A 14,786-nucleotide genomic window follows, 5' to 3' on the forward strand; every position below is an offset into this window, starting at 1 on the left:
CACAGACTGGACAAACTCCAGGTGGAGTCTGGAGATCTGGGCATTACTTAAGCTTACAGTGATGGGTGTCTAAAACAAACACCATCAAAGTGCAACTAGAAGAGACTGTAATATCTGATGTGGACTCAGACATCACCAGCAAAGACATGGGCAGATCACTGTATCTTCTCCAGTGGAGTGACAGGGTAATTCAATAAGTAGGTCTTGATGAAGGATTGGTTATTAGGTCCAACAAGGTGGCTTGGCTGGTAAAGGCACTTGCCACTAAGCCAGCCAACAACCTTAATTTAATCCCCAGGGACCAACAGAGTGAGAAGAGAGAACTGATTCCTGAAAGTTGTCCTCCAGTCTCCGTATGTGTGCTGTGGTTTGCATCGGCACATGCCCACATATAAAATAAATAAATAAATAAATAAATAAATAAATAAATAAATAAATGCAATTTGAAAAGGGAAGATGGGATAATAGGAGCAAGAAGTATGGAGGGAGGGTATTACCACTCTTAGGTGAATAGCTACCAGAAATTAATGGCTGCTGAGGGAAGGCGAATCAGTCTTTTTTAGGGATCAGGCCCCCTGTTAGGCTTTTAACCACAAATGCTCAGCCCTAAACACACATACATAGGCATATCTCTAAATGGGCTCAGCCGGTTGTATTTATGTATACACATATATGCATATATGTAACAAACACAGCAGCCTAAGGGGCGAAGAAGAGGTCATACATTTGAGAGGGACTGTGGGAGACACAGGAGGAACTGGAGTTGGGAGGGAGAGGGATGGGAATGCAATCATTTAAACACAGTACCCATGTATAAAAACACTGACAGCTCTTCCAGAGGTCCTGAGTTCAATTCCCAGCAACCACATTGTGGCTCACAACCACCTATAAATAAACACTTAAAAAATGAAATAAAACATAAAGAGAGGGTGTAAAGCAATGTTGCTATTTTTGAGTTTGTGCTTCCTTTTACTGAGCTTCATACAGCCATGGGGGTCACTGGGGATGAATTGCATCAGAGCAGAGGAGATGATTTTATTTGGACATGCTAAGGTGCCTGCAATCCAGAGGGGTTAGCAAGTGGGATTTTTTTCCTATTTCTGTGTTACACTATTTAGGTCTCAGTTTGCTATGTTGAAAAATTAAGGAGGTTCTGATAATAAATGAAGCCCCCCCCCAAGAGCACATTTAACATGAGGGTTTAAGTGTTGACTGGTAAGAAAGCTTGGCATCTCCTCTTGTCTGCTGCTCACTTACTAGCTGGGTTTGGATCCTGTTGGTGAATTCTATTGCAGTTTGTCTTCCAGCGGGGAAAGGGAACAATAAATACTCTTTGAGTTACTGCAAAGCTATTGAAAAATCAGGATGGCATTTTGAGGTCTCTTCTGAGTTGTTGTTGAGCCCAGCAGTCCATCGAGTATTGTCTTACACTGCTTCAGTTTGCTTTCAAAACTTACTGCCTTCCAATTACACTGTTGTTGCTGAGTTCAGTACTAAAGTGAATGTGCTTGCTTTCTAAAATGGAATTTTTGGAGGATAAGAGCTTATATTTGCCAAGTGTAATAAGCCAGATAGTTAGCTAATTATAGCACAGAACTCATCCTGATTTTATATATATATATATATATATATATATATATATATATATATATATATATATATTTCTCTCCATAGGCATATATCTTTGCATTCGGAGACATGCATCCTGTTTCTGCTCTATTTCAGACTGCGTTTTTCAATAGATGTTGAAACCACTTACATTTTAATTTTCAGAAGTGGTTTCTTTGATGGGTATTTTATTATAGGAAGAAGTTTAGGACACCCAAGCCAATGGATCCAGAGACAAATGTTTCAAAGAGGTAACGTCTGGTTGAGCTTTCTTTCATGGTGACCTTCTTCCCCCAGGGCCATTTCCTGTCCTGGTATTCACCATCAGGGTACGTGGGCTTCCTTCCACCTTCAGAGAGATGTTTCAGTTACAATCACAACCTGAAAGGTTTGTGACTTTGTGTTTGGTGTTTGCTTCAGTTGTACTTGTTTGTAAACTGCCGGCTGCACGGGGGCAAGGTGAGGGAAGGGAGGTAAGGGGCCATCTGGTCTACCTGGTGAAGAGCAAAACAGGATCACAGCAAGGCTAAATGCCCTGGGTCTACTTCCTTTGTGGGATGGATTGGGTTGAGAGTAACAGAAGAGTCTGGCTCCAAAGGAAACAGCCAGGAGGTAGTAGGGCATTATGTAGTGGACATCTCTATAGACTGGCTCTATGCTAAATGTTCTGCACACATATTATCTCATTTAATTGAAAAACAATACATTTCCTTTAAAGCGTAACCATTTTAGTTACATTAATGGACATTTCTAGACAAAACCATCCTCTTGCTGGCCCTTAGAACAGACCCTCTTCTTTTTAATCTAAATAATTTTAAAGCGTGAATTCCATGTTTGCTTTGTAAAAACATGATCTTTCATGTAGTCTTTTCTCAAAAAAATAATATGATGATACAACTTTAGAGGTTTTGAATCTCAAATTTTTGGAGAAATGAAAAGAACTTGCATATTTCAAAATAAAATAATGTTTCTTTCTGTCATTATTTTATTTTGAAAAATTAAAAGGGATTGATTTTTTATGTTGAGGCACAGATGTGTGTTAGGGTGCATGTATGGAGATCAGACAGCAACTTGTAGGAGTCAGTTCTCTTCATCATAGGAGATAGGGATGGGGATCAAACTCAGATTATTAGACTTGGTGGCAAGCCTCTCTATTTGCTGAGCCATCTTGCTGGCCCTCATTGTTTTCGTTTTGAAGGCTCCAACCAGTGAATGCACAGGACCTGCTTTAGGAGTCTTCTGCTCTGCATCTGACAGGACTGACTCAAGAATAAAGCTCCAGGACTATGGGTTTATCTACCTGGGGATTTAATCTTCTAGCGCTGGGTTTTCCTGGCTAGGGAGATGGTTGGTAACTGACAAACATTGGTGTTTGCTTTTAGACCCTGAGGGCTGGGCAGCCAGCCTGTCAGGTGCATGTGCTGCTCAGTGGCTGGCAAGAGCAGCTGAACTCTGCACAGGCAGTGGGTGGTGAAGCACTATGTGCCTGACCTGCTGTTCAGCTTGGAGCTAACAATGGCTTCAATTATGACTTCAACAGGCAGCTTTGAGGGATGCTCTATTCATTTCTGTGTTTCACTCTATAATTAGTAATAAAGGAACACAGACACTTACAAACATAAAGGGCTAAATAATAATCATGTACCAAAGGCAAGACATTGGGCTCTTCCTGCTAACTCTTGGTTTCTTTCACATGGATAAACAGTCTGCAAACTTTCCCCCTTGCTTCCTTATGTTGAGCAGTCTGGATTTCACTCTCACCCTGGATACTTATCAGCTGTTTAATGAGCTGTGTTTTGTCCAACTTGCTTATGCCTCAGTCTCTTTATCTGCAAAAATAGAGTTAGCCATAGTTCCTATGGCATGGAGGTGGTAAGAGAATTAAATTCATACAGAACACTCTGTAAAGAGCTTTGCATATAGAAAAGCTTCCTCAGTAAACGCCAACTCTCATTATTCTCTTCATCTTAATTTTAAATGAAAAGCATACAAGACATTGACATCGATGGGTTCATGTCTTTTTATCTTTTGCATTTTGAAGGCATGCAGCCCAGGCTTGGCCTTGAACTCCTGATCTTCTGCCTCCAGCTTCCAAGTGCTGGGATGAGAGGCGAGTGCCACCAGGCCTGACTCAATGGCTGTCTTAAACCTTCCACAGCAACCCTCTTCACACCAACGTGTGCCCATGCCACCGCTGACAATTATCAGTAGTATTTTATCAATCTTGTTTTATACAGTCCTGTGAAGGTTTTTTTTTTTTTCTTGAACATGTTAAAGCAAATCCCAGGCATAGGCCATTTCATCTACAGTGTGTAAGTTCCTTCATCCTTTTTTTTTCTTAGCAGTGCAGGGGAATCAAACCCAGACAGAGCAAGCACCCCAGCACTGTATTATGTCTCTCTGGGTTTTGTTTTGCTACTACCCTCTTAATAAGCAGTTTTGAACCATCTTCACCTCAAGCCCCCAGCTCCTACAGGAATTACTGTGCTCTGGTAAAATCTCTACAAATGTTTGCTTAATTAGTGGAAGGACAACTCACATTCAGCTTCCCTTCCCCTGTCAGTAAGTACTCAATAGCGATTTGTTGAAGGGGTAAAAGAAGGCAGGAACTTTGCATAGTAGCTGATGCATATGGTGTCATAAATATTTTTACAAAGTCAACAAATGTTTTTAGCCATTGGGTAAGATTTTGCAATGCCTCCAATCCCTTAGGCTTAGCATCCCCAGAAGCACTGACAATGCCCGAATAATTAGCTCTCGGAAGGAGGTTTAATTCTGGTACTGAAATTATTTGTGACTGACTGACTTCAGGCAACTCCATGAAAAGCAATTAGCAGATTCTTCAAATACATGACAAATCCTTTATTACTGTGCTTATAAGTGACAGAGCTTACAGAGAACCAAATGTAATTAAATAACAGTAACTTGAAATCTACCACAGACTCAAGATCTACACGTTGTTAGACTTGGCAAGGCAAAACTTCTAAAACATCAGGTTGTTTCTGGTGAAAGGTAAAATCCCATTAAGCAATTCCAACATGTTTTGTTTTTTGTCTTACAGACAATTCCTTTGGCAGTTAACTTCCACTTAGCTTTTAATATATAAAAATATAACAAAATTTCAGTATATACAAACATTACATTACACAATGTACAGGTTAAAAACACTAAGAAAATTGCAAGCCACAAATGAAATTAAAGCCAATAGCATGATAAGAAAAATTAAATACTGCACACATTTCATAAAAATTACATTAACTACATTTTTTTTTGTTTGCAAATACCAAACAGTACCAATGTGATTGGAAATAGCTTCCAACAACTTCATTTTAAGGCACATCTTGCATATTTATATACAACACTGAAACCGGTCAATAACTTAGGGACGTCTCAGGGTGACCTGTTTATGTATGTGAAGACATGCAGGATAAGATTACACATTTTCATTGGTTCCCTTCTTCGGGGACACATATCTGCCACCAGGAGGGGACTCATAGAGGGGTACTCCAATCTCCTGCAGGTCTGGGAGCCTTCCTGGACGGGGAGGGGAGAGCAAAGTGACTGTCCTGTCATAGTCTCTATGCAGCACTTTCTCATAGACGCTCTGCAGCCCCACTGTCTTGGGGAGCTGGGCCTGGTAGTAATTGTCCCTGCGCAGAGGATCCCGAGGCAGGGACGTGCTCTTACAGAAGGTTGACATCTGGGCTGGTGGGTGAGGAGGCGGGTGTGTGTTGGGTCCGGCACAGGATGGGCTCCAGCAGCGATCAGAATGGCCTAGGATCTTGCACTCAGCCGTGCATGCCCACAGTCCTAGAAAAAAAGAGAGACAGAAATTCCTGAGGTTAGTACTCATAGGCCTCCATCTGTACAGTGTTGGCCTGGTCAGGGCAGCTGGAGAGGAAGGCAAAATGCTTTCCATTAAGGATAACTTGACATAAAGCAAAACGTAGCTCCTTTGTTGGGAGAATAACAATAGCAGCAGCAGCATCGGCAGAAACAACAACAACAACAACAACAACAACAACAACAACAACACAAAGCGATAAATAGAGTACCCTCCTTCCATGGCTAGCATCACACTCAGCAGGAATGGGGTGCAGAGAGGGATCAGGGGGAAGGACTGGGAACAGAGGTTTTGAGCAGGTAAGAAGTTGGCAAGGGAAGGTGGACTGCTGGACTGGGCTGGGGAGAAGCATCCTTACCACTCTGCATGTGGTTGATGAGGTCTTTTTTCAAGGCGTCCCCGCTGATGTCCGAGTCACTGTCATTGAAATCACTGTCTCCTTTCCCGCTGTCTTTCCCACTGAACTTCTCAGCTTCTCGGCCTGAGATGGTGTTGAATGAATGGCCCTTCCAGACTGCAACAGGGGGCGCAGGCTCCTTCCCAAAGCCCGGAGAGGCACTGTAGGGCTGCAGCAGGGAATGGGGGAAAAGGTATGAGGGTTGGACAGGACAAAAAAAAAAAAGAGCAAGTGCGACAGATTAAGCATCTCCCTGCAAGAGCCCACCCTTACCCCTCCGGTCCCCCTTCTCCCAGCCTGTCCGCAGAGCACGGAGGGGGGCGCCCAGCCGAAGGAAGGCCTCACCTCGGCGTGCGCGCCTCGGAGCCGCTGCTGCCCCTCGAAGTGACAGGCGCTTTCCCCAGTGGCGCTGCCGCCCTCCGAGCCCGGCACTTCGGCCGCGGCGACCGCGGGCGGGGGCGCGTCGGCCGCGGGGCTGCCAAAGGGCGCTTTGCCGCTGCCAGGGAAGGTGAGCACGTCGAACATGTTGGGCCTGGGCCCAGTTCCCCTGGCGGTCTCATCCGGGGAGCCAGGGGCCGAGGCTCCGCCGCCCGCCGCCCCGGGCCGCTCTTCCCGGAGGGCCCCCCCTTTGCGCACCTCCTTCTTGCGGCGGTTGCAGGTGGTGGCGATGGCGATGATGGCTGCAAGCAGCAGGGTGCAGCTCCCGGCTAACACGATGATGACGATCAGCGGCGTGTCCCACTGCAGCGAAGGCCCCGACGGCGCGAGGCGAGAGCCGGGTGGCCGGAAGTGCTCCGGGCTCCCGGCGCTGGCAGGCACAGCTGACCCACCACCGGCTGTTACCACGAAACTGACGGTTGCTGTGGTGGTGAGAGGGGGGCGGCCGCCGTCGGATATGACCAGTAGGGCCTTGAACACGCGGCCAGGAGGCTCCTGCGAGAGGTCTCCGGTGAGCACGATCTCCCCCGTGTGGCGGCCTATGGAGAAGGCCTCGCGTGGCTCCTGCTGCAGGAGATCGAAGGCCAGTTCCCCGTTGGCTCCTTCGTCTGCATCCCGGGCCTGGATGCGTGCCACAGCTGTGTCCTTGGTGGAACGTCCAGGGACTGCTACTTCTAGGGAGCCATTGGCCGGCGCCGGATGCACGAGGACCGGAGAGTGATCGTTCTGGTCCAGCACTCGCACTTGCACCAGAGCATTGCTGGAAAGCTGAGGGGAACCGCCGTCGCTGGCCTGGACACGCACGTCAAGCTGGCGCAGAGTCTCATAGTCAAAGCTACGCAGAGCGTAGATGGCCCCGGTAGCCGGGTCTACTGAGACGTAAGTGGACACGGCTTCCCCGGAGCGCCCCACTTCGGCCTCTACCAGCCGGTAGGTGACCTGACCGTTGCGGCCCAGGTCAGGGTCGCGGGCGGCCACTGTGGCCAGGTAGGCGCCCGGAGGGTTGTTTTCGCGGACTGACACCTCGTAGACTGGCTTGGTGAAGAGTGGAGCGTTGTCATTCTCGTCACCCACGCGCACGGTGTAGGGCCTGACAGTGCGCAGAGGGGGCGCGCCACGGTCTTCGGCCACCAGCGTCAGGTTGTACTCCGCGATGCGCTCCCGGTCCAGAGATGCGGCGGTCACCACCAGGTAGCTGCCAGCATAGGCCGGCTGTAGCCTAAAGTGCTCGTGCCCGTAGAGGGCGCAGCGCACCTGCCCGTTGGCGCCAGAGTCCCTGTCCGAGGTGCTGACCAGCGCCACTAGGCTCTCCCGCGCCGCCCCCTCTGGCACCAACGAGGTGACGCCGGTTTCCTGTGTTCCAGACCCAGCCGACGAGGCTGCGTCCGCTCCTCCAAGTGCGGCGGCAGCGGCAGCGGCTGCGAAGGGCGAGGTGGCTGGAGCCCCGGGGGCGGCCAGAGGGGTGATAGAAATATCAGGAGCGTTGTCGTTGACGTCTCGGATGCGCACGATGACCTTGCAGGTGGCTGTCCGGGGTCCTGGGCCTCGGTCTTGAGCCCGCACGTCCAGCTCATAGGTATCTTGGCGCTCGTAGTCCACCTGCCCAGCCAAGGTGAGGCGGCCAGAGCGTGGGTCGAGCCGGAAAAGGTGGCGGGCTTCGGGAGGGGTGCGGGCGCCAAAGGTGAACACAACGTCGCCGTTGGGACCTTCGTCGGGATCGGCAGCGTCCAGGTCCAGCAGCAGCGATCCCACAGGTGCGTCCTCGGCCAATTCCACCTCCGCCACGGCACCCTGCGGGAAGGCCGGGCTATGGTCATTGGCATCTAGCACACGCACGCTGAGGGCTGCTGTGGCGGAACGCGGCGGTCGCCCGCCGTCCTGAGCCACCAGCTCCAGGCTGTAGGAGGCCTGGCTCTCGCGGTCCAGCTCCTGTAGCAGCACCAGGTCCGCACACTGGGCACCGTCCGCGCGCGTCTGCAGCTCCACTCGGAAGGGGCTGTGAGGCTCGGCCAGGCGTACACTCTGCAGCCCATTGGCACCCACGTCCTCGTCTACAGGCACCTCCAGGGGGATGCGCGTGCCTACCGGAGCACTCTCTGAGACCTCCACCGGGATCTGGGCTCGGGGAAAGCGGGGCGCGTGGTCGTTTACATCCCTCACCTCCACCTCCACGTGCACAAGCCGGAACTGTTCCTGCGAGAAGCTGACAACATCGAAGGCCAGCACACACTGTGGGGACTGGCCACACAGGCGCTCCCGGTCCAGGCCTGCATCCCCGACGGTCAGCTGCCCGTCCCCCTCGCGTACCCGGAGCAGAGAGCTGTTGAATTGCTTCATCAGGCGGAAGCTTGTGTCTCCAGACACTTTCATATGCAGATCCTCTGCAAGGGTCCCGATGACTGTGCCAGGGGCATCCTCTTCGAAGGTGCTGTATCGGACTGTCTTGCTCTGGGCCACTGAGAGCACCCAGCAGAGACTAAATAGCTGCAAGGGGAAAAGGCAGGGGCTGCCCCAGCGCTTCACTGGACTCATATCGCCAAGCCCAACTGCTATTCCAAAAGGCTAACCTAAAGAGTCCTCCCGGTGTGCAGATCGGAGCGTGAGTCTCAGGCTTTGCCAGCCCTGTGCGGGGGGGAAAAGTCTCCGAGCTGCAGCTCCGGCTCCGACTGGCTCGGAGGACGCGCAGACCCACCCTCACACGGCGCCTCCGCCTCCTTTCTCTGGGCTGGAGCTGCGCTGGCGAGCGCCGCCTCCGTCTTTATAGCTGCCGATATGCAAATCACTGGAAGGGGCCAGCCAATGGCCGCTTAGCCATAGCGCCGCTCCTCCGCCAACCACTGACAATCCCTTTAATGTGGAAAGGCTTAGAGGAGAAAACAAGAAAGGAAAATGAGGGAATCTTTCCTTTGTTTTAAAAACTCCTGCTCCCATTTTCTGTTAGCGCCTTGCTTGTAATGAGTTAACACTGGGCTCTGAAGTAAGCGAAGAGGATGGTTTTGGAAATTGGGCACCCGGCACCCCGTCTCCTCTGCCCGCCACCGGTATTAAGCGAGACAAGCTGGGTTTCTCTTTAGAAGCTCCGGATCTCACATCTTACCCCCTCCGCCCCTTTACTTTGCATTTTGAAGGCTTCCAAACTTGCTCGGTGGAGCGAGGCTCTCTGTTCACCATCTCCCCCAGCTTCCCACGTTGCCGAGAATAACCTGTCGATGAAGAAGAGTGACGGAGAGAGCAAAATTGATTTTATTCAAATTTGTGTACGCAATTGTGTTTTGCTCGTGTGAGCACCGGTGCCACTTGCCTTTCAGAAAGGAGTCCTACGATACACGTTAGTATGCATGTCACTGTTCAAATGGCTTTCTTAAGCCCTAGGTGGTAGCAGGCAAGGAAAAAAAATTCCAAATAGGATTTAGCATAAGCTTGAGGAGATTTGGAAAGGTTTCAAAGATCAGACTGTATCAAAGGCTTATGAAGCCCTCGTTAGTAGTGGAAATAGAATGGCGTGGCAGGAGATCCCATTGGAGGCCCCGATGTCTGTATTATTTCGCTATGACAAGCTAGGGGGGAGAGAAAGTTGAACAGTTTCCACAGTGGAGTTGGGCTAACTTGAATATAATGAGCAAACGCCACATGTATCCATTATGTTCTCTATTCATCCCCAATCACTGCTATAACTCTCAGGCTAAACGGTGATGGGCGCTGAATTCCACACAATACCGAGTTCGTATTAAAGAGCATTTAGAGACCTTTTTCCTCCTGATGCCTTGTTCCGCCTATTTACAGGATTTGCTTTCTGTTCTAATAGGCCTCTCTGGAAGCAACACTCGCCCCTGTTCCAGAAGAACAAAATCACAGCGTGACGTCGAAACCTGGCAAGAACCTGGGGTAACTTAACCATCTGCCTATGAAATTGTGGGACTTCAGCACTGTCACTTCCCTGGTATGAATCCCCGAGCGGCCTCCATAGGCATCTCTACTCCCAGAGCTGAAGGACAGGGAGGGAGTTGTGCTGATCTGGAACGAGACCGATTCTTATTGATTCTTACTGAAGGACTCTATTGAACAGGCAATGTAAATACACAGGAAGAAGGAAGAGTTACAAACACAAGTCACACACTTGAAGAAATAAGGAAGACAATGAGTTTGCTAAGCAGGTTGCATTCGCCCTATGTTCTTCGGAATCTGGGCCATGTTCCTTTTGTAAGGTCATTTTGCAGGTCTCTTCTCTTCAGACTCATTTGGAATGCTTTCAGAAGAGGAGCAGGGGTTTGCCCAGAGTAGGGAGAGCACCGGAGAGCTGGGTCTGGGTGGACAGTGGGCTGGAGGAGATCAAGGGGTGTTTGGAATTGCTTGGGAGCAGGAAATGCAATCAGAGCCATTAAATAAAAGCCTTTATGAGGTTGAGGATGGGGCAGTGTTTAGTTTGGGGCTTCCTTTATCTCCTCTACCTTTCAGTCCTGGCACTTGCAGGCAGTGAGGCCAGATGTCTGCAGTCACTGAGAAGCAGGAGAAAGGCAACATTTCTATAGAACCCCAATTTCTATTCTCTCTCTCCTTCCCAAGTGCCATTTTAGGATTTGGTTTTCACCCTGCTCTTGTTCAAGAAATAGCCCCTTAGGTGGTGAGATATATATTAAAAATAATGTTCCGTCTTCTTTTGAACCCCAGACCACCCTGACCTGGACCTACACTTGACCATTGGTTCTTCCAAGCTCACTCCATTAGGTCTCGCTCAGGCCCACACCCGAACAGCTTCAGAACAGTGCCGATGGACAGCAGCCAACCTGGGAATTCTGCCCTCTCAGGTACTGCGCTACCCAGCAGAGAATGCGTGCGGTAGCCTGGACCTAGAGGGAGAATGAGGTGGGATTCGACCACGATTCTGCAATAGACACTCTCTCACAGCTCAGACGCGAGTGTCTGGGAGCTGGATTCCAACGTAAGATTCCAGGTTCCACCGTAGGAGCTCAGCAGGATGCTAAGTGTGCACTTCCTGTCACCTTCTCTTCCCCTCCACCCCAAAAGGCTGAAGTGAAGTGTTTGGAAAAAGCAAAAGGGCAGGAGAGGGCAAACAAGAAGCCCAGCCGCAGCAGAAACAGTTGGAGAGGTTAGAAGACTATTGTCCACTGCTGGAGCCTTGTCAGCTCAGAGGTGGCAGCGCAGAGGATGGGGGAAGCCGGGAGTAGATCGTCGGGCTGGGGAAGGACTGGTGTGAGCACTGTGAATCGGTGCTCACCGGCCTGGCGGGGCTAGAGGTCCAGGTGTGAAGGCACGCGAGCAGGGAGCTCCCGCTGGCCGCCCGCGTTCGCTAGATAATGGAAGGACGATTTAAAGCGGTCACTGCAACTCCCGGTGGAAAAGAAATGCCTAGGGGGGCGAGGTCTGGAGGAAAGTCGGGGAGGGCAGACAGCAAAGGGAGGGGAGTGAGTAAGCCTCCCCCCAGCCCCCGCGCGGATCCACCCACAAAAGCTGCCCTGATCGCCTGGTTACCATGCCAAAAGGTCTCAAAGGAGCCCCTTTCTCTCGGTTTTAGCAACTTCGCCCGCAACTGTCTCCCAATCCTGAGAACAAACACAGCTCCACAATGGCCGCGTTTTCTCGAGATGCAAATGTCGCCGGCTCGGCGGAGCTGGGTTTCTGTCACCGCGCCTAATGCCGGTATTGTGAAGCTCGCGTGCAGACCTCCGGATTGACACAGGCATCACGTGATGGATTAGGGCTCTAGGAAAGTTTTCAAAGCGGCGACAATGGGGGGCTCAGCCTGATCCGATATCTCCCACAGTTTAGCGGGAAAGAAAGTCAGGATATATTCTCATATGTAATAGGATTATCTTTTCCATTTCAAGTTCTGTATGGCATGTAATTTATTTTTAATTAGGATTATATCTGCCAGGAAAGGAAACTAGACTTCGCTGGAAAGTGTAATTCTAAGGACGGCTGGAGAGAGGGGCTATTTTCTAACATTTTATCGCCAACAACAACAAAACCCAGGGCCCATGATTTTTCTCCCTACAAGCTCACTCCATTGAATAAATCTCCCATGGAATCCTGTAACTGGTGCTCTGCCATGCAAAAAACAGATGAGGCTGCCTTTTGCAAAAACCTCTTAGAATTCCCGAATCTCGAAGTTTTACTTGGATTGACACGCAGAAATGAGTGCAACAGAGCTCTTTTGTACGCTCCAAATGCTTACTCTAATTTTTCTCATTGTCAGTCCTGTCAGAATGAGTTTTAAGCGTTATACTAAACCAAAGAACGGCATAATGCAATTATGTCTCAGCAGACAAATAATGGGACTATTTGGGGGTGAAAGTAACTGCTGTTTAAATGATGGTTTTGGATTTATTCCAATGCCAGATGCCCCCAAACTCTGGGCCACTTCAGGTCTTGGCCACCTTCTGCACACTCTGTGTGGTGGGAAACTCTGGGGGACCCACTTTTCCTGGCAGGAAGTAGCACATGGTCTTTGTCATACGCTACTACTGTGCTTGGGTTCCAATCTCTTCTTTGACATGTAGAGTCATTACCTGACCTGAACACATTATCTGCCTCTTTGTGTCTTAGTCACTTCATCTGTGAAAAGAAAAAAGGGCGGAATAATGGGACTTGTTAAGACTGTATTGAGGACTGTGTAAGATCATATACGATCAGCTGCCTAGGAATACAGGTTATTTCACTTCAAGTCACTGGGGGAAAATATCAGAGACTATGTAATAGTCACTCTTATAGGTGAGGGATTTGTTTAGGAAGGAAAATGAGAAAGGAGAAAGAGGTCAAGGAAAAGGGAAAAAGAAAGTTCTATTATGGTCTGCTTCTTTGCTTCCAATTCTCTGGAAATAATAGATTATAATAATAGATTATAGTGGTACATAATCTATAATCTATAAAAAGACCTCGTGAGAATTTGTGTAAATGTTGCCTGTCTTTCCTCAGGTGAAGTGATGAGGTGAGAGCTGTGTGGATATGTGGCTGGGTTGAGTTCAGAGTATTTCCTTCTCCATTCTAACCATCCCCAGGCTTAGGCCTCCTGAAAGCTTCTAGCTTCCATACAAGCTAATCTTCCAAGCTGACTGATTACATCTGGCTTCTCTTAGCTTCTGACTGAATTGCTCTGCCTGGTCTCATACTAACTTTGTCAATGTGCCCTAGTCTTCTGCCTCCTTCTTACTCTCTGACTCGCTCTGTCTTCAGCTGTGTTTAGTTTGTTCTCTCTGTAACCTGTTCCTGTAAAATTTTCCTGGTAAAACTGTCATAAAAACATACCACCCACCTCCCATCACCACCCCCCTTCACTGCTCTTAAGTAGCCTCTCTCCCTCTGCTGTTCCCCTCTGAGTTGGGCACATCTTATCTCTGACTCTGTCAAATCTTTCTCTGATTTGTCACTCTGTCTGCTCCCCTCCAATTAGATGTCACTTTCAAACATGGCTCCTTCCTTCTACAAACTAACCTTACCTTCATTGTTAGGGATGAAAGGTGTGTGCTAAAGGTATGTTTGTACTCCAGCCCTATCACATCTTGGGATGTAATTTCTTGCCAGAGCAGCCATATTGCTAGATTGAAATTCCTCTATAAATTTGAGTAACTTTTCATGCCTCCTTGTCATTTGAAGGTCTTTTATAGTTGAAATCAGACTATAACTAAAAAATAAGTCAATCTTTCCCCTACTTAGTTTCACAGAGATCATCTACCATCATTGAAACCACCCACATGTCGTCATTTGATAAGTAGCAACCTCTGACAAATAAGAGACTTTCCTTCCTAGGATGCTACAGAACAGCAGGTAATCTCCTGCTGACTATTCAGAACCAACCTGTGAAAGACGCTGGGTCATGTGTTTCCTCTGGCATTTACCTGCTGGAGTTGCCACAATAAAACACTGCCCACCAAGTGGCTAAAACATCAGAAAATTTACTTTCTTAGGCTTTTGGAGGAAAAATGTCCATGATGAATTCCAAGGTCTAAGGTTTCTCTTCTTGGCTTGCAGGTGGCTGCCTTCTCGCCTGACCTCATGCCGTCTTCTCTGTACATTCACTGATAACCTCTTCTAATTTTAATTTGCCCTTTAGAGGTCCTGTCTCTAAACACAGTCATATTTTGTGGTACTTCAGTGTTGACCTTGGATTGTGACTTTTCAGGTGACAAAGGCAATTACATCCTCATCCTCTACTAAGTTTCAGATTCTGTGACACGTGCTGTGAGAATAGAAATTTAAAAAAAAAACAACTAGTTGCCATATAAATAAATGGTTGTGAGAAGAGAGTAGAGAAATTACTTATCTATGATTTCAAACAGGTAATCAAGATCAATCTGTCTAGTTTTTGTGTTGGCTCGATACGAGTCATCTGATAGGAAGTAACTTCAATTGAGAAAATGGCTCCATAAGATCAGGCTGTAGGCAAGCCTATAGATCATTTTCTTAATTAGTGATTGAAATTGGAGGGACCAGCTCAACCTGTGGGTGGTGCCAACCTCTAGGATGATAGTCTTAGGCTCTGTT

General features: G+C 48.5%; 1 protein-coding gene across 2 annotated transcripts; it reads right to left on the minus strand.

Annotated features, from left to right (window-relative positions):
- Positions 1–4,450: 4,450 nt before the first annotated feature.
- Positions 4,451–9,020, minus strand: Pcdh8 (protocadherin 8). Of its 2 annotated transcripts, none has more exons than NM_022868.2 (3): positions 6,486–9,020; positions 5,811–6,018; positions 4,451–5,418 (listed from the first exon to the last, which is right to left on the minus strand). In NM_022868.2, exons 1-3 carry the CDS (start codon positions 8,817–8,819, stop codon positions 5,042–5,044), a joined length of 2,919 nt encoding a protein of 972 aa, NP_074059.2. In that variant the 5' UTR covers positions 8,820–9,020; the 3' UTR covers positions 4,451–5,041. The 2 variants fall into 2 exon arrangements, with proteins under 2 accessions (NP_074059.2, NP_001398904.1); NM_001411975.1 differs by having other exon boundaries at positions 6,195–9,020.
- Between the last annotated feature and the right edge of the window lie 5,766 nt (positions 9,021–14,786).

The sequence above is a fragment of the Rattus norvegicus genome, chromosome 15 (assembly GCF_036323735.1).
Source record: "Rattus norvegicus strain BN/NHsdMcwi chromosome 15, GRCr8, whole genome shotgun sequence".
Lineage (NCBI taxonomy): Eukaryota > Metazoa > Chordata > Mammalia > Rodentia > Muridae > Rattus > Rattus norvegicus.